The 18,798-nt window shown below is 44.2% G+C and overlaps 1 protein-coding gene across 1 annotated transcript in view; it reads right to left on the minus strand.

The window, feature by feature from the left end:
- Anxa3 (annexin A3) overlaps positions 1 to 13,058 on the minus strand; it is a 55,917-nt gene extending 42,859 nt beyond the window's left edge. Inside the window, exons 1-2 of the mRNA XM_048426209.3 lie at positions 12,917 to 13,058; positions 9,504 to 9,555 (exon numbers count right to left, since the gene is read on the minus strand). Of these exons, the coding sequence (XP_048282166.3) occupies positions 9,504 to 9,518 (15 nt within the window). The 5' untranslated portion in view covers positions 9,519 to 9,555; positions 12,917 to 13,058. The remainder of the gene's footprint in view (positions 1 to 9,503; positions 9,556 to 12,916) is intronic.
- Between the last annotated feature and the right edge of the window lie 5,740 nt (positions 13,059 to 18,798).

An 18,798-nucleotide genomic window follows, 5' to 3' on the forward strand; every position in this document is an offset into this window, starting at 1 on the left:
AGAACCTTCTGCCCTTCAGACTTACCCTCTTCTACCTCACGTGAGAATCAGGTATTAATCTTACTATTGTAATAGGTATGTAATAATATATAATGCATTAATACATACATAGGACTTCAACACCCCCTACCCCCGGCCCTATTCTGCATCTACTCAGTAATAGGCTTTCAGTAGCATGAAGTCACATCTTCTTATGTGGACAGTGGACAGTCCTGGAAGCTAATAGAATTTAATTCTTCCCCCTTTGCCTCTGATTTACCAGGTTTAACCACGGGTGGTCCATAGGTCACTCAAATTGCAGTTTTATCTTGATTAATTGTCACAGAGGGACTCTCCACCATGCCTGGACTTGAATCAGGGAGTGTGAGGAACAGCTCTTAAGTGCTCATTTCAGTCATTCCCAGAGACCTCCTTTCTCCCTCAGACTGAAAAGCAGGATTTTGTTTTGTTTACCCAAACACCAACCTTAAAAAAAAAGAAAGAAATGAAATTCGGGTCTAACTAGTTTTCTAACAATTCCCTGCAGAGGCCCAATGGTCTAAGTGCTAATATTTACCTAAAAAAGAAGGGTTAACACAGACACACCAGACAGGAAGTTACCATCACCACAGAAGAGGCCCCCACTTGACTTGGGACACTCAAGTTTCAAAACCAGATATTCCATTCCAGAGAGGGAGGCCAGAGGAGGAGCACAGCACACTGCACTATTGGTTGCAGATGCAGCACACCACACTCTTGGATGCAGGTGCAGCACCCACTCTTGGATGCCGGCATATCTCCCACCCCAGGTGTGAATCTGCAGGTCAGGAATAGCAAACACACCAGAAAAGAAAAAGTGGTGCGTTGTCTCCACCCAAGTGAGGAATGGGGAACCCGGCTCTCTGAACCCTTCAAATGCCACCCCAACCGCATCTAAATGCCAGAAAGACCGTGAGCACCGTTAGATCACAGGCCCTCCGGCTGTCCCTCTCGTTCACAAATCAGGCCACACCCTCCTGCAGCCTCTACTTCTCCACCTGCTGTGGCCTTGCCATCTCTCCCCTCCTTGTGGCTGTGACCCAAGCCCAAGAAGACTTTGATGATAGAAGTGGTATGGAGTTCCGAGCTTCTCTCCCACACCACGTTCCCTTCAGGACTCCTTCATGCTCTTTGCAGCTATGTTGTCCAATGAAGCTCTTCTTTGGGTCTGGTCTTTCTCTCCATCTGCAGGGCTCCATTCTGGCTCCCTATGCTATTCCCTCTTCTTAAAGGTCTCAGCCTTCCCTCTACAGAGCTAAAACCACTTCCAAAATTCCCTTACTCACAAAAGCACCGTCACCATCCACAAACTCTCATCTTAGCACACCGCACCTTTCTGGTGATCGTGGCACTGGTAGCCTTCCTGTGGGCGAACCATGGAACGTGAGATCAGGTGTCCTCATCTGTCAAACTGTATCAACTAAGTCCCCAGCAAGGAAGGGAACAGTTAGGTGGGGAAGGGCAGCTGCACTCTGCTTGTCCCCAGGAACACACGATCATGGGTGAGTTTGACCTCTCTGCAGATTGCTGCCTGTAGCATTCCTCAATGTTTGCAGCCTTATAGATCCCCCCTACACACACACACACACACACACACACACACACAATGGCAAGCAAATACTCTTATCACTGAGCTACAAACATCTCCAGCACCAAAGAAGATTTCCATTTCTTCTACGTGAATCCCGTGTTCCAGAATGTTTCATTTTGCCAATCTTCATTACATCCACCTATTTCCCATTTCCCTCTTGATTAAAGATATACTGTACAATATTTAATCCAAGATATACTGCACAATCAAAGCTTCTAATCAGCATTGTGATGGTGCCATTGGTGTCAGTACCAGTATAATTTCACGAAAGGAAGAAAAGCAGATGTGGTTTTGGAAACTCAGAGCTCCGACGCGAGTTGCAACGGTGGGTTAGTGAGGATAAGTTTGGCTTTGTCCCGGTACTTGACAAAGAGTTTCAAAACCCCTGGAATTTCCTGGGTGGCAGGAATGCCTTTGCTCTGAGACCTGGGTGACTCATCATTGGTCCTTTGACAATGGCAGGATGGGAGTAGGCCACCAGAAAGACTATGTAACTTAATTTAGAGGGCTGGAATTGGAGTCAGTTCCACCTCTTGGGAAAGAAAGGACTCTAGATATTAAATGCAATACTATAATAACAAGTTAATAATTTAATCAGTTATGCCCAGTTAAAAGTCTGACCACTGAGGCTCAGGGGAGCTTCCCTGTCTGTGGAGACGCTAACATGCAAGCAGGGCAGTAAGCTCCGCTCCAGTGGGGGAGGGGCACACACACACTATGTCTTTTTAAATAGCTGTTTTTTATTTTACGTGCGTGGGTGTTTCACCTGCATACATGTCTGTGCACCATGAGCATGTCTGGAGCCTGCAGAGCCAGAAAAATGCACTGGAGGCAGTTAGGACCCACCATGTGGGTGCCGGGAATTGAATCCAGGTCCTCTAGAAGAGCAGCCAGTGTACTTAGCCACGGAGCCATCTCCCAGGCCCTGTTACTGCAGGAAGTTACAACACTGGAGCTGAAGAGATGGCTCCATGGTTCCTTGCACCCACAACCATCTGTAATCCCAGCTTCAGGTGATCAAATATCTGTGGCTTCCCTAGGTACCTGCACACATGTGTGTACATACACACAGAGACACGGGCACGTATACACAAACGAAAACAAAATAGTTATTTTTAAAATGTTATGTTATAAGCTGTTCTACTTTTGAAGCAACATACAACAAGGAACTCTGAGGTCCAGAAGTACAAACCGATAAGATATCAGGCCCTTAGACAGGGGTCAGAGCGAGCATAAGCAAAGACTTAAAACTTCAGCACAGAAGACGTACGGAGGCCACAGAGACAGAATATTTATCCAAAACAGTGGCAGAGTTTCAGCACCTTTCGCTAGAGAGCGGAGAAACCAGTCATTCCTTTCTCAGAGGAATGTACCAAAAAGTGCCTGAGAACTTCTTCTTTGACCTTCTTCTGCTTGAGGCCATAAGGGCAGGACCCAGAGACACGAGCTAAGGAGTTCTTTCCAGAGACCTCAGGTGAAGCTGGACTCCTGACTGCACCTCAGAACAGAATTTGGCGATGAGCTGGCATGAAACCTGGCTTAAACATGGGCGTTAAGGAGGAAAAGGTGTGTTTAAAAAGAATAGCTCATATTCAAATGTGAAGGGGTCTTTTACATGGACAGTCTTTGCATCTCAAGAGTTGATCATTCTTTTCTTTCTGGTAACCGAGCTATTAAATAGGATTTCAGCCAATGAGATAAACCATGAGTCATACAGGCTGCGTACGTAAGGTAAGGACTTTCTACTGCAAACCAAGTACACAGTCTTGTTTTTGAGATTCCCAGAAAACTGAGTTCTCATCTAGGAAAGACTCGAAGGGCATATACTTAGTTCTTAAAAGCATAGCTCACTGTTATTTCAACATTCTTATTTAAAATAGCTCCCGGAAAAAGGAAGGTGTCTCAGTATAGGCAACCTTCACAGCAAACATCATCAATTGTGCTGGAATTTGTGACTTTGGGCTGGCGAAGACTCCAACCAGAATGGGAGGCTCCTTGCCTTTCCCATACCTTCCTAAGTTTCTCTTTTAATCCTGAGCTAATTACAATAAACTAACCAGACACCAGTAACCTCAAACTGACCTAGGAGTGTGCAGGAATTGTGGGACCGATCACATTTGTACTTGGGTGGGTATTTACTTTTGTGTGCCAGGAGGAAAAGAAATCCCACTGAGAATGAACACAGCTGCAGCCTTGGACACAGACTCTGTAAATAACAAAGTTCTTAAGTTGTCTTTCACGTAATGCATCCGGAATCCTCTCGAGAACAGCTTGGAACGAGCTTTATAAAAATGGTATGTGCAGAAGCGAGGTTGTCCAGCCAATGACCTTTTGACGTCACAAGCTCAAAATCCCCAAGCTCCCAGCACAGCACAGGACAACTCCCCTAGAGAACAGTGACTCAGGAAGCGGTGTGATGCCCATTTCTGCTTGTGCCGCACATGACTCCCTGCTGCACCATCCAACTGCAGAGCAGTTGCCTCCCTCTCCTTCCTAAGAGGCCCCCTGCGACAGCGAAGTGGAGGCAGCTCTGTGCTTAGCTCCCAGGGTCCTTGTCAATCAACCATGCAATAAAGATTATTTTTTCCTTGCAGCAACCCAGTGCCACAGGGCTGGTCCATATGTGAGTAGGGTGCAAATCTATGTCATAACAGAACTTTCTGGAAAGACTATAAACCCAGAGGGCTGGGAGGTAGCTTAGTCAGTGAAGTGCTTGCTTTGTGAGCACGAAGGCCTGGGTTCCGATCCTCAGCTCTAGTATGCATTGCATTGAATCTGTAGATTGCTTTCGGTAAGGTCGCCATTTTTACTATGTTGATTCTGCCTACCCAAGAGCATGGGAGATCTTTCCACTTTCTGGTGTCTTCTTCAATTTCTTTCTTCAGAGATTTAAAGTTCTTGTCATACAGGTCTTCCACTTGTTTGGTTAGAGTTACTCCGAGATATTTTATGCTATTTGTGGCTATTGTGAAGGGTGATGTTTCTCTGATTTCTTTCTCAGCCCATTTATCATCTGTGTAAAGGAGGGCTACTAAATTTTTTTTTTTTAGTTAATCTTGTATCCTGCTACATTACTGAAAGTGTTTATGAGTTGTAGAAGTTCCTTGGTAGAATTTTTGGGCTTGCTTATGTAAACTATCATATCATCGGCAAATAGTGAGAGTTTGACTTCTTCTTTTCCAATTTGTATCCCCTTGATCTCCTTTTGTTGTAGAACTCTATTGAATAGATATGGAGAGAGTGAACAATCTTGTCTGTTTAGAAGTCTCGATCGTGTTCTCCACAGATGAGAGAATTTAAAAGACAGGGAGAAATCCCAGACACAACAGGCAGCAACAGGTAACAAACTTTACTTTAAAAGTAGAAGTATGTGTGTGTGCCCATGCACTCTCTCTCACATGCACACACACGCAAAGGACACGGTCAACAATACAAATACAAAAGGGAAGCCTACAGAATGGGAAAAGATCTTCACTAACCCCACATCAAACAGAGGGCTGACCTCCAAAATATACAAAGAACTCAAGAAATTGATCACCAAAAGAACAAACAATCCAATAAAAAAAATGGAGTACACACCTAAACAGAGAACTCTCAGCAGAGGAATCTAAAATGACTGAAAGACACTTAAGGAAATGTTCAACATCCTTAGTCATCAGAAAAATGTAAATCAAAACAACTCCGAGATTCCATCTTACACCTGTAAGAATGGCCAAGATCAAAAACACTGATGACAACTTATGCTGGAGAGGATGTGGGGTAAAGGGAACACTCCTGCATTGCTGGTGGGAATGCAAGCTGGTATGGCCCTTTGGATATCAGTACGGCAATTTCTTAGAAAATTAGGAAACAACCTTCCTCAAGACCCAGCAATACCACTTTTGGGTATATACACAAAGGATGCTCAATAGTACCACAAGGACATGTGCTCAACTATGTTCAAAGCAGCACTGTTTGTCATAGCCAGAACCTGGAAACAATCTAAATGCCACTTGACTGAAGAATGAATAAGAAAAATGCAATACATTTACACAATGGAGTACTGCACAGTAGAAAAAATTAATGACATCTTGAAACTTGCAGGCAAATGGATGAACCTAAATAACATCATACTGAGTGAGGTAACCCAGACCCAGAAAGACAATTATCATATGTACTCACGCATAAGTGACTTTTAACATAAAGCAAAGAAAACCAACCTACAAATCACAATCCCAGACAACAATGAGGATGCTAAGAGAGACATGCATGGATCTAATTTATATGGGAATTAGAAAAAGACAAGATCTTCTGAGTAAATTGGGTGCATGGGGACCATGGGAGAGGGTTGAAGGGGAGGGGAGAGAAAAGGAGGGGAGCAGAGAAAAATGTAAAGCTCAATAAAATCAATTAAAAAAAAAGAAAACAAAACAACAACAACAAAAAAACCTTCCTCCTAATCATAGAGTGGCCATATCCATGGTTTCTTTACTCTACACTCGATTACAGTCTTTACATACATGGTCACATGTTCACAAGCACTTACATACATGTGCATACATGTGAAAACATGCACATAAGAATATTATTCCTGTAATATAATATTATACCGGTAAATATGAACTTTTGGTAAATTTTAACCCTTCTAAAATACATGGTTCAGTAGTAGTGAGAATATTCATATTCATAGTGTTCTGAAGCAAGTCCAGATTTTGCAGAACACAAATTCTATACTGGCTTAACAATAATGTCCTCTTGCCCTCCCGTGCTCCTGGCAACCACAGTTCTCTGTGTATTTCTTTAGATACCGTACATAAGAGGAATTATACAATGTTTATCTTTTCATGACTGCCTTATTTTACTAGCTGAGCATGCTCACGCTTCGGCCCCTTTTAAGATCCCTTCCATTTCAGGGCTGGCTAACGCTCTCTCTACTCTGCCTATAGAACACATTGTATATCCTCTCCCCGCTCATTGAGAGGGGGATGCTTTTACCTCTTAGCTATTGAAAAATGAACCACCATTAAAGTCAGCTCATATTGCCGATAGAACTGTGAGGTTAATGAAAAAGATTTGGCAGGTAGGTGTGTGTGTGTCTGTCTGTCTGTCTGTCTGATGGAAGTGGCACTGAAGAACCCCACGCTGTCTTTGTTGTGGGAGTAACTTCCGCTGCCTCAACCAATAGTCGCTGAAATAGCAGCCCACAGTGCAGCGGGGAGCGACTTCCGCTCCGTCAGCCAATAGCTGCTGAAATACCAGCCCACTGGGGTGTGGTATATTTCTCTTTTAAAAAGAGAAGCAGATCCGGATCAGGCCCTCTTGGTTCCGGCACTTGGTTCCGATGCTTGGTCCCGGTTCCTGCTCCCGACTCCTGCTCCAGCGACTAGGCTCCCTTCCTGACGGTTTATGGTGTATGTAAGTTTTACCCCCAAAATAAATAACCCCTTAAAACATAACTGGTGTGGGATTGATTCGCTGATATGTCTTGAACTTTCTGTGCAGCAGAGAATGACCTTGAACTCCTGACCAACCTCCCAAGTGCTGAGATTATAAGTTTGGTGTGACCACATGCAGCAAACATCCCGCATTTTTTATGCAATCCCGAGGTTGGAACCTAGAATCTTAGTGTGTGCTATGTGAACGCTCTACCACGGAGGGACATCGCCAGCTATGTGGTTCACAGTCTCAGCTTATAGTCACTTGTAGGACTGACGACACAGTCTCTCGAAATGCCTCATATCTCACACTCAACCAAAATCTCTCTCAGCGCATTGAATGTGTCAGCCAGCTCTGTGTCAATTTCCTAGTGGACCAGGGTGAGCATTTTTGAGAAGCCTCTTCTCACCTGACCCTGGCTTTGTTAGAGATGCATAAAGTCAGAAGGGTTTTCAGGGATAGGATGGGTAAGGCTAGCTTCTTGGCCAGGACACAGCACATTTGCCCCTGCACTGGCCCTGCCAAGAGCATGCCATACCTCTGCATGCTTTTCTTTCAACTTCACATACTCATAAAAATGTGTGTTCGTGGCTTAAAGGTACAAGAGTAGAGTGGGGGCACAATGGAACGAACCAGCTGCCCCAGATGCCACCCAGGGAGTTGTCAGCAGCTCTGTCCGTGTGGATCTCTGTCATGTCCTTTCTTTTGTACTGTATCTACTACAGAGCCACTGTATCTACTACTCCTGTAACTTGAATTTTTCATCGAGTAACACATTTTTGGTCCAGCTACTAATGTCATTCCATAGAGCTTAATATTTCCTCCACATCCCTTTTGAATGATTGCATTTAAAATGTCTGCAAATTAAAAATTGTACCTATTGGATGTTCGTTTACACTGTCTACATATTTTCAATAATACAGACAAATAAGCTTTTGCCCACATTTTTCAACCTTATTCACATTTATGATATATAATGAGAAGTCGAATTACTGGGACAAGGACACTAACATTTAGGAAGGACAGATATTGACTCAAACACTATCCAAAAGTGTGACACAGACTCCTAAGAACATTCTGAGAGTTCCTGTTGAGTACACAACTTTGTCATCTATTTTTTTTCCCCAGTTACCTAGTTCTTAAGTAGAAAATAGTTCCTTGTTATGCTAAGTGGTTCTTCAGTTCTGCAAGGTTCTGTATACATGTGTACTGGAGACTTGTAATTCTTTTCAACTGCTACTTTGTGTATACAGTTTCCCCCTGAGCTCATTCTTTAGAATGGCTTTATTCAAGTCATTTGTGTGTCACATAAATAAATAACCTGCCTGATGTTCTGCAAATGTCTCTCCTGGAGGTTTTCTTCTGGCTCTACTATGCTGCTGCCACAATTACAAATTTATACATAAACAGATAAATGTTTTTTAGACTTTTGCTTTAGGCTTCTGGTTGCAATTGCTTTCCCCATCCCAAATTAATTCTAGAAGATTCACTTGAATCTTATTGTCTTTGTTTATATGCATGTATTTGTTTGTTTGTTTAGTGTGTGTGTGCGCACATGTGTGCAGGTGTGAGTACATGCGCAGGGCTGGGTAGGTACATGTGTGTGCAGGTACATACAGAGGCCACAGAGCATCTGCTGTCATTCCTAAGGAGCTACTCCCCTTATTTTTTGAGACAGGGTTTCTCACAGGACCTGGGGCTTGCCAGCACAAATACTTTACTAACCAGCTCATTTCTATATTTTACGCATCTAAATTTTATTTTAACATATGAAAAGAGATGGAGTATAGATTTACTTTTCCCCCAAGGAGCTGGAAGTTTCCCTAATTTTACTATTGGAAGAAACTACCTTCCCTTGTCTGGTAGTAAATGTCATCTTTATCCTCATGTATGCCAAGTTAGGCACTAAATTTATTCTCCGTTAAGGCCTCTTTGCCAAGTACGGGACTCTATAATACCTTTAAAAACTCCTAACTTGTGTGTGTGTGTGTGTGTGTGTCCATGCATACAGAGGGGTGTGTGTGGAGGGGTTGTATGCACATAAGCACAGGTGTCCTCAGAGGCTGGGGTATTGGATCCCATGAGGCCGAAGCTACAGGTGATTGGACGCAGCCTGATGTGGATTCTGGGAACTGAAACTTGGTTCTCTGCATGCAAGTGTGCTATTGAAACATGACTCCAGCCCCTCTAATACATCATTCGCTACTAGTCCTTTTTAGATAAATTCTCCCTAAATATCTCAGTCCATTCTCAAACTTGACATCCCCCTGTCGTAACTTTCTGAGTTCTAGAATTGCAGATATATGCTACCATACTGGCTTATAATATACTCTTTTATGATTTATTATTTTTAGATATTCTGTAGCTTTTGGTCATAGATATTACAGTTAATCAACTTTCAACTGTTCTTCCGGGTAGTCTGATTTTCTGTGACTCACGTAAGTTACTGTGTTGTGGAGGCTTAGCTCTTTTCACTCACCCAGATAGATGCCATAATAGTCCACCTGTGGTCAAGCCGAAATCACAGGAACCTATAAAAGAAGCAAACTGTACTGTGACGCAGAACAACATTTCCAGACTTAAAATCCAGAAAGCAGATGTCAGCAGTTAATGAGAAACTTCTCTGGAAGAGGGTGTGAATCTGAGCTCAGGAAGCCCACTCCCTGGGCAAGCATTTAACTAGGCACTCCCCAAATTCAAAGTATTGGCAAGAGTCCCTCAGGTCTGGCCACCTGTCCTCAGTATACCAATTAGAAACAGACAAGTAATAATGAAAAGTATAGAAAGTAGATTTACTCAGAGTGGCCTATTTGGAAGAAAAACAAAGAGGGCATGAACCCCCATGTTTGCCCTCAGACTACTGACATGGGAGTGGACAGGAGGCATGAACCCCCATGTTTGCCCTCAGACAACTGACATGGGGAGTGGGCAGGAGACATGCTCAGTCAAGCAGCGCTATCTGATCAAGGCAGGGGCCTGTCATTACTGTTGTGGCTCCAGTTTGTCCCATAAGTTGTCAAAACTTTGTAAAATCTCTTCCTGGGAGACAAGTTGTCTGACTTCCCCTTCCTTCCCCCAGCATGAAACTTCTAGGGAAATTTTAAGTCTTTGAAGACCACCATTTCAGTAGTGTGGTCAAAGGGAGAAGGTCTGGTGTCTTTCTCTCACCACCCATTCCCTTGGCCTCACAGCATCACAAGGGGGATGGGTTGGACCTGGACCTTTGAGGGCTCTAAGACAAGAAAAATGTAGCTCTCCACTTCCACATAATCTAGGAATACTTTCTGGAGCCTATTTTTACTTACTTAAACCTAGTTGTCAGAGCAGTATCCATGTCTGTAGTCTGAGCTTAGGAGAAGCTGGGACAGAAGGGTCACCTGGTCACCTGATCTACACAAGGACATCACATCTCAAAATGATAGCAGTAAAACCAGGAGAAATGTGTCTATTCCTGATTTCTTTTAACCTGGACAGAGCGATATCACAGCAAGGAAAAAGAAAAGAATAAACAAACACTCAGGAAGTTGTTTCTCATCCCAAACAAAGATAATCCCAACTGGTCTGAACATTTTCCAAAGTCCAAGCCTATGCAGCCTTCTAAAAATATCCATCTCCTGTCTTTGAGGAAGTCAGGCGAGTCCCAAGTAGGCACAGATGTGAAAAAGGCCTCTTCCTTGGACCCAGGCACACTAGCCATAGTAGACATTACTCAGGCCTTCTGGTGTGTCTCCAGGATTGATTTAGAAATACGACCTGCTCCCACCCATCCTGGCAACAAAATATTCTAAAAATTCAATGGCAGCTTAAGGGCAAAGTTCAACAGGAAATCATATTAATAGCTCCTGGAAATAGCCCCTGATTTTGCCCGTTCTCTCTACCTTAAGCAGTCAGCTCTCTGATTAGACCCCCCTCCATATAGTATGCAGTGGGTATAATAGAAGATTACTTCTTGTTGTCATATAGAACAGGAATTTCTATTTTGGTTTTGAACGCAACAATGTTCAGAGATGGGAAGTTTCATGAGCATCTGGATCATGATTGGTCCCTCTAACCTTGGCAGCAGACCAACCCATTGTTGATTTCATAATTTAATGGGCATCTGGGAAATGATGGAAACTTAAAGGGTAAGACTCCCTAAGAGAGGTGGTCCATGACAGTGTGCCTTACAGGTCTCTTTGCCCCTGGTTCCACCTTCTCCTGCTCTCTGCTTTTTGGCTGCCACAAGGTGGGCCTCCTCCTCTACCACTGACCCCTGTTGCCAGTTTGTCCTAACTCATCTAAGAGCAATGGAGCCAGATAACCAGAACTGAACTAAAACTTCTAAAACCATGAGCTAAAAGACACCTTTCCTCCAGTTAAATTGTTTCTTTTTGGGTATTTTTGTCACACTGAGAAGAAACTAACACATTTCTTAAAGTGAACATAGTTTGAGTCAGAATTTCCTCATCTGTAAAACAGAGAGACAAGAAGATTGATGCTGGTACTGAAAAAAGATACATTATGAAGCCAGCCAGCATTTTTGTTTTACTATGTGCCAGGTAATAGGAAAAATATTGGAATGTGATCCACAAAGCTAGATTTGTGTGATGTTTATCCCCTGGTGTATATGGGGGAAAATGCATTCAGTGATTTAAACGTAAGCCTCAGCATATCCAAGTGAGTTAGGGAGGCATTACTATTAGGAACATCTCTGCTTTGCCTAGGAAGACGCTGGGGTACAGACAGTTCTGACAAAATTCCCGCCACACAGCTGTTGGGTGGGTCCTACTGAGCCCAGGCACCCAGATTCCAAAGAAATGGACGGTAATCCCATGCCCTGCAGTCTCTGCCCTAACTGATGCCGAGTGCTTATTGATCCAATATAATCTGTAAATTACTAAGAAGTATTACTAAACCACTCTCTAAGCGTTTAAAAAGTAAAGAATTACTCCACAGTGGAGGCCAAATGATCTAACAAGAGAACTTTAAACACATCCTTCCTGAAAGCGAATCGTGGCTACATAATTTCCTCATACTTCCTCCTGCTCTTAGGTCTACAGATTTCTCAACACAAACAGGGGTCTAACTTTCCTTACAGTTTAAAATTACCTTTCTGGGCAATCTGAAAACTTCCACCTTCAGGAAAGCCAATAACAATTCTTCACAGAATAGCCTTTTAGTCTATTTCTTATGATATTTGTGAGGAGTAGAAGCTGAAGTTTCTTCCGGGACAGAAACCCTTCTCTTGAACACGCCTCCTGGAGAAGAATTTTGTCCCTTGCTCAACTTTTTATCAGCAGAGGGGCTCCAGGGACCCAGAACTTCTATATATGGTCATTTGTAATCTACCTGGATGCCTCACCTGCTGAGTCAAGCGCCAGGGGAGTGATTCATGTCTAGAGGAAGAATGCTGTACACTCAGAAAACAGTTTCTTTTCAGAGAAAACCGAATTTCCCCAACTCTCCATGTCCGATACCCTAATTCACCTTTCTCCTACCTCTAAAAATATAAAAGTAATATAAACTGCACATGTGAGGGGGAAAATGAGCTCATAGGAAGGGTGGGGATAAAGTTCTCAACAACACAGAACGCCGAGCAGAGGCTCCGAGACCCTCCCCTTCCCCTTCTTTCAAATGTTTCCAAGACCTTTAGGAATGAAAGGCCCGGCATTTCTGGATCCCCTGGATGTGAGCTCGGGTCGCCAAGACCCTGAGTTTAGTAACTTCCTCCAGCATTGCTGCCCCGGTTCAGTCTCCTCCATTCCGACCGAAGGGGAAGGGAAGTGGGCTTGGTTGGGGGAGAGACAGGGAGGGAACAGTGCGGGGATTTAGCTGCGCTCGCGGACGTCGCGGACGGAAGAGACTGGGATTTGCTGCCCTGTGGGCGCAGCAAGGCGGGCGTGGGAAACTTACCCCTAGGTGCAGCGGCCGCGAACCCGAGGGAGAAGCTGCGGGAAGGTGTGCGATCGGCTGTCGCTCCGGGCTGGTCTGGACGACGACCAGACCGCGACTGCGCCCTTCCTCAACCCCTCCTCCTGCCTCCACCCAGTGACCGCCCAGGCCCCGCCAGAAAGAGTCACTGGGAGCTGTGCCTTGACCCAGCCACCCTATCCCCTGTACTCAAACCTTTCCTCTGCCCCCACCCCCCATCTATTTCTTCAGTGTTTGGCTTGTTTCTAGACATCGTGAATTTGGAGTACCTCACAGGTACTATAAGTAACACTTACCTAGCGGGTACTTCGGGGCAGGCACCGTTCTAAATCCTGCATAATAGCCATGCTACAAGGTAGAGACTGTTTTTATACTCTAATCCCCATTTTACATGTAAGGAACTAAAAGGGCAAGGAGGTCAAGTCACACTGAAAGAACAGCGGAGCTAGGAGCTAGGTTGGAGCGCAGGAATCTGGGGAGTCCCCACGGTAGGCCTGTTGACTCCCGGGGGAGGATCAGAGCTGGGGAGGCACCGTGGTATTCTAAAGGCGTTGGAAACCTCACTAAGTCAAGGGAAATAAAAATTAAAATTCCAATATAATGGTCAATCTTATCAACTCGACACAAGCCACAGTCATCTGGGAGGAGGGAATCTCCATAAGATGGGGCTGTAGGCAAGCCTTTTTCTTAATCAGTGACTGAGGTGGGAGGGTCCAGTCCATTGTGGGTGGTGCTACCTCTAGGCTGGTGCTCCTGGATGCTTGTAAGACTGAGAAGTCCTGGCAGGCAAGACAGGAATCAGCGTTCCTTCCTGGACTCGCCACTAGTTCCTGCTTCAAGGTTCCCGCCCTCTGGCTTCCTTCCCTTCGGGGTATGGAGTGTGCTGTGCAAGTGTTCACTGAAATAGACCCCTCAAGTTGTTTTTGGTTTTGGTACTTCATCCCCGCAATAGAAACCCTAAAGCAGTGCTTCTCAACCTTCCTAACGCTGTAGCCCTTTAATACAACTCCTCATGTCGTGATGACCCCCAACCATAAGATTATTTTCGTTGCTACTTCCTAACTGTAATTTTGCTAACGTTATGAATCGTAAAAATGTGTGTTTTCCGATGGTCTTAGGTAACCCCTGTGAAAGGGTGTTTGATTCCCATGGGAAGTCTCAGCCCACAGGTTGAGAACCCTTGCCCTAAACCACGCACTTAACACTGGGAAGTCAGGAGCAACTGTGTGTGTGGGAGAAGGTAGAAGGGAAAACTGCCGGTTATCGACTTTGAAGATAAGGAATTACATTCATTCTTTTACCTACTTTCAATAGAGTTTGCAGAAGAGGGTCCTAGGGAAATGACTTGGGGTTAAAAAAAAAAAGTTTGCAATACAAGCCCAAGGTCCTGAGTTTGAATACCCAGCACCCACTTAAAGTTTGGTTTTGTGTTTTGTGAAGATTCTGGGAGCTGGCCAGCCAGTTGGCCTACCTAAAATGCTAAACTTCTGGTTCTGAGGGAGACTGTGCTGAGGGAATAAGACAAAAAGCAACGTCGAAAGACATACTGCTCTGGTGTCTGCATGCTCAGACACACAACAAACATAGCACACACATACATGCACACACCACGACCGCTGTCAGCAACGGTAACACCACTGCCACCAACAGCAACAAACAAAACATAAAGAATGTATGGAAGAGGAAACAAGCGTAGACGAGTTGAGTGAGACAGAAATTTACCCCCGAACCACGTTAGTGGACAGTAAATCCAGCCCCGATGTTACTCTACCTCTGTGCAGGGTTGAATCAGGAATCACAACGGAGCATAGTTATAGTCAGTTCTCATATGTAATCTTAGACATAATATAGTTCCAAATATTGATGTAGTAGTGCTCTATAATACTATTTATGAACTCTTAATTTTTATTTTTACATTTATTTATGTGTGGGCCTATGCGTGCATATCTGTGAGTATGCGTATATGTGTGTGCAATAGTATGTATTCTCAAATGGTGTGTATGTGCATGTGTATGTGCATGCTTGAGTGTGTGCAATGGCATGTGAGCTCAAATGCTGTGTGTGCATGTATGCTTCCATGTGTGCAATGGCACATGAGCTTAGATGGGGTGTGTGTGTGTAATGACATGTAAGCTCAGACGGTAGGCTTAGTGACGGGTACCTTTACCCACTGATCCCTGTGGGTGGTCCTGTTGTCAGGTTTGAAAACTTGAAACAAATGGCCAGGGTCATAGAGTTATTAACAACACACTTGACCACATGGGACAGATTGCTGGTAAGAATAAAAAGTGGTCCAGTCATGTGGAAGATGATTTAGGTGATTCTTCTTACAAAGGTAAATATACTCTAATTATATAATCTAGGAATTGCACTTCCTGGAGTTTGTCCCAATAATGTGGAATCTATGGACTCACTAAAAACTACACATGGATGTTTGCAGTTTTCTTTATAACTGTTGAAACATGAAAACATCCACGAGGCCCCTCAGGAGGTGGATGAACGGTGGACGGTGGCACATCATATACTGGAATTCTACTCAAGGCTAAAAACAGATAAGCAGTCAAGCCATGGAGACACCTTGAATGCACTTTACAGGGTCCATCCCCCCGTGACACTCTGGAAGAGACAAAACTGTGCAGACAGTGCAAAGATCCACAGCGGTCAAGAGTGTGGAGAAGGAAGTGTAAACAGGTGGCGCCCAGGGCATGTCAGGGCAGTAAAATCACACAGTATGACATTCTAATGATTGATAAATGACATTATACTCTTGCCACAACACAGACTATATGGTGTCAAGAGTAAACCTTAACAAAACTATGGATTCTAGGTAAAATATGCTAATGCTGATGTGAAATTTGCCACTTTGGTGGGGTACGCTGACAATGGGAGTTTTGTGTGTGCAGAAACGGGACACCTGGGAAAACTCCACAACTAACACTTCTGCCACCGCACCTATGACAGTTAAAATGTCAACTTGACTGGCCCTAGATCCATTAATTACCTAAGAAATAAACCTCTAGGCATAGCTTTGAAAGAATATCTAGATTAGGCTAATTATGTGTAACGATCCACCTTGTGGTGGTTTGAAAGAAAATGGCCCTTGGGAGTGGCATTATTAAAAGGTGTGGCCTTGCTGGAGGAAGTGTGTCACTGTGGGGGCAGATGTTGAGGTCTCCTTTCCTCAGGCTTCCCTCAGTGTGACACTCAGTCAACTTCCTGTTGCCTTTGAGTCAAAATGTAGGACTGTCGGCTCCAACACTAAATCTGCCTATGTGCCACCACATTCACCATCCCGACGATAATGGACTGAACCTCTAAAACTGTAAGCGAGTGCCTCGGTCAAATGTTTTTGTTTACAAGAGTTGCAGTGGTCTTGGTGTCTCTTCACAGCAATAGAAACGCTAACTACGACAACTCCTTAAATGTAGATCAGCACCATTCCATGAGCCAAGGGAGAAGCAAGCCTAGAACCATCATTCTTTGTCTTCGGCTTCCTGACTGCAGATGTGACAGAGCCCAGATCAACCCTACCTTCCTTAAGGTGCTTTCTGATTATCTCAACAATGAGAAAAGTAACTGATACAGAAAATTGGAACTAAGGGTAGTGCTGCTGCTGAGACAAACCTGGCCGTGTGGTTCTTAGACTTTCGCAAGTGTTTTGCTGGAGTGGCTTGGGAAGTTTGCAAGTCTCTGAGTGGTGTGAGGAGAATTCACTGGAGCACTGTGATGGGTGGGGATTCAGACAGCAACGATGAGAGAAATGAGGAGGGTAGAGTGCTGCTCACGAGGCCTCAGAGGGGACCAAGGACTCTACAAGGTACTGGGCGAGGAAACATTCATGGGACATTCTGGCAAAGAACCTGGCTACATTTGGCCCGGCCTGTGTCCTAAGGACTTGAGAAAGGCTGCATTAATAACAGGCTAATTTGTTTAGTGGGGGAAGTTTTATCCAGGTTAACATTCAGTGTACTGGACACTCTGCTCAGCCAGGTCTACCATGAGGGAGAGCCGAAACACACACTATACCGCTGTGCCGGGCTTCAATTTAATTTATTTTTTTTAATAACTGCTGTTTTTTTCTACCAACTATGACATCCCTGAAAGCTTATGAATTGAATTTCGTATACATCCAATATGCAGCCTAAACCCTGCTAAAAAAACAAACAAACAAAAAAAACAATGGCATAAGGAAGTATTTTTCCCAGGACTCTATCTTGACCTGGCAGCAGAATTTATCAGTGTTACCCAGGACATAATAGTTTTGCAGGCGTGAAATATGCAAGGTTGAGGGGGTCATACAAGTCTTATGCCATGACTCTAGGGAGTTCCTGAGGTCAAGTGATGTGTAATGAGCTCAGAGTCCTGAAAAACTCCTGAAAGGCCTCCGGGGGAAGCTGCATAGGAGAAGCTTGAGCTGCAGTGCAGACCCTAGGATGTTGTTGGTGTAGAATCGGGGTACATCCACTGAGTAAAGCTCCAGAAACAGAGTAGGGCTGGCCCGAGAGAAAGGCAATGTGTGCTCCAGGCGGTACGGCTGGAGAGGTGCCGGTACTTCCACCATGGTCCCCAAATGTCAGACCTGGAGTTGGAGGATTTGCTCAATATTTGCCATGCTGGGTTCTCTCCTGCTTTGGTCTGAGTCTTCCTTACTATAGCCCTACTCCTCCCTTTTGGATTGAGAATACTTACTCTGTGATATTGTATGTCAGAAGTCTTATAAAATCAATGGCTGAGTTTTCAGGGATGTCATAGTTAATTGTTAAACACAGAAGTAGTGTAGGAGTTCCTTCTGTTTATGTGTTGCTTTCATTGGTTAATGAATAAAGAAACTTCCTTGGCCTTTTGATAGGGCAGAACTTAGGTAGGCATGGAAAACAGAACTGAATGCTAGGAGGAAGAAGGGCAGAGTCAGAGACGCCATGGATCCTCCACCTGAGACGGACTCTGGTTAGACTCTTTCCCGGTAAACCACTGCCACATGGTTTCTATTCATGCCAGATGAATAGAAATGGGCTAAATCAAGATGTGAGAGTCAGCCAATAAGAGGCTAGAACTAATGGGCCAAGTAGTGATTTAATTAATACAATTTCTGTGTGGTTATTTTGAGGCTAAGCTAGCTAGGTGGCCAGGACAAACAAGCAGCCCCTCCCTGCAACAAGAAGTTATTAAAAATAAATTAAGTTGAAGCCTGGTGCTATGGTATGTGTTTGTAGTCTCATATACAAGGGAGGCTAAGGAAGGAGGGCGGTTTGAGCCTAAAAGTTTGAGACCAATCTGACCTACACAGGGAAACTCCATTTCAAAAATACAAGATTAATGATTCCTTTTCTTCTCTGGTAGCATGCATAGTGCCTCCCAGTACCATGAAAGCTAGCCATTAGGGATGAAGTTTCCAGGTCAGTACAACGTACTTTCCATGTTCTATGGTTCATGCCTATTGTCTTCAGCAATAGGGTTTTACTTTGAGGTTCTGGAGGGTGACCAAGAACAAAGGCAAATAGCCTATAATATTTGGGACCTCACTGGCCAACTATTTCAAAAGATGTAACTGAGCACAGATTTTTTTTTTTAATTTGTTAGTCCGTAGCATCTAACAGGGACATTGTCTTCTTCTTATCTGGGGAACTCCACTCAAACATATGCATGGTTCTGTATTCAAGGCAGCTTCTGCGGTAGCAGCTCTTCTCTTTTGCGGTGCCAGTGCAGCACTAGCTGCAAACACAGCTATTAATAGGCTTTCGTGTGACTTTTTAAATGAGGTTTTCAGTGTTAGCCACCCCCCCTCACGTCAATCTGAACCCTGTGTGCCACGATAAAAAGCCAGCCCGACCGAATGCTCCCACTAGTGTACTAATGGCATGAGT

The sequence above is a fragment of the Myodes glareolus genome, chromosome 8, assembly GCF_982192425.1.
Source record: "Myodes glareolus chromosome 8, mMyoGla1.1, whole genome shotgun sequence".
NCBI lineage: Eukaryota > Metazoa > Chordata > Mammalia > Rodentia > Cricetidae > Myodes > Myodes glareolus.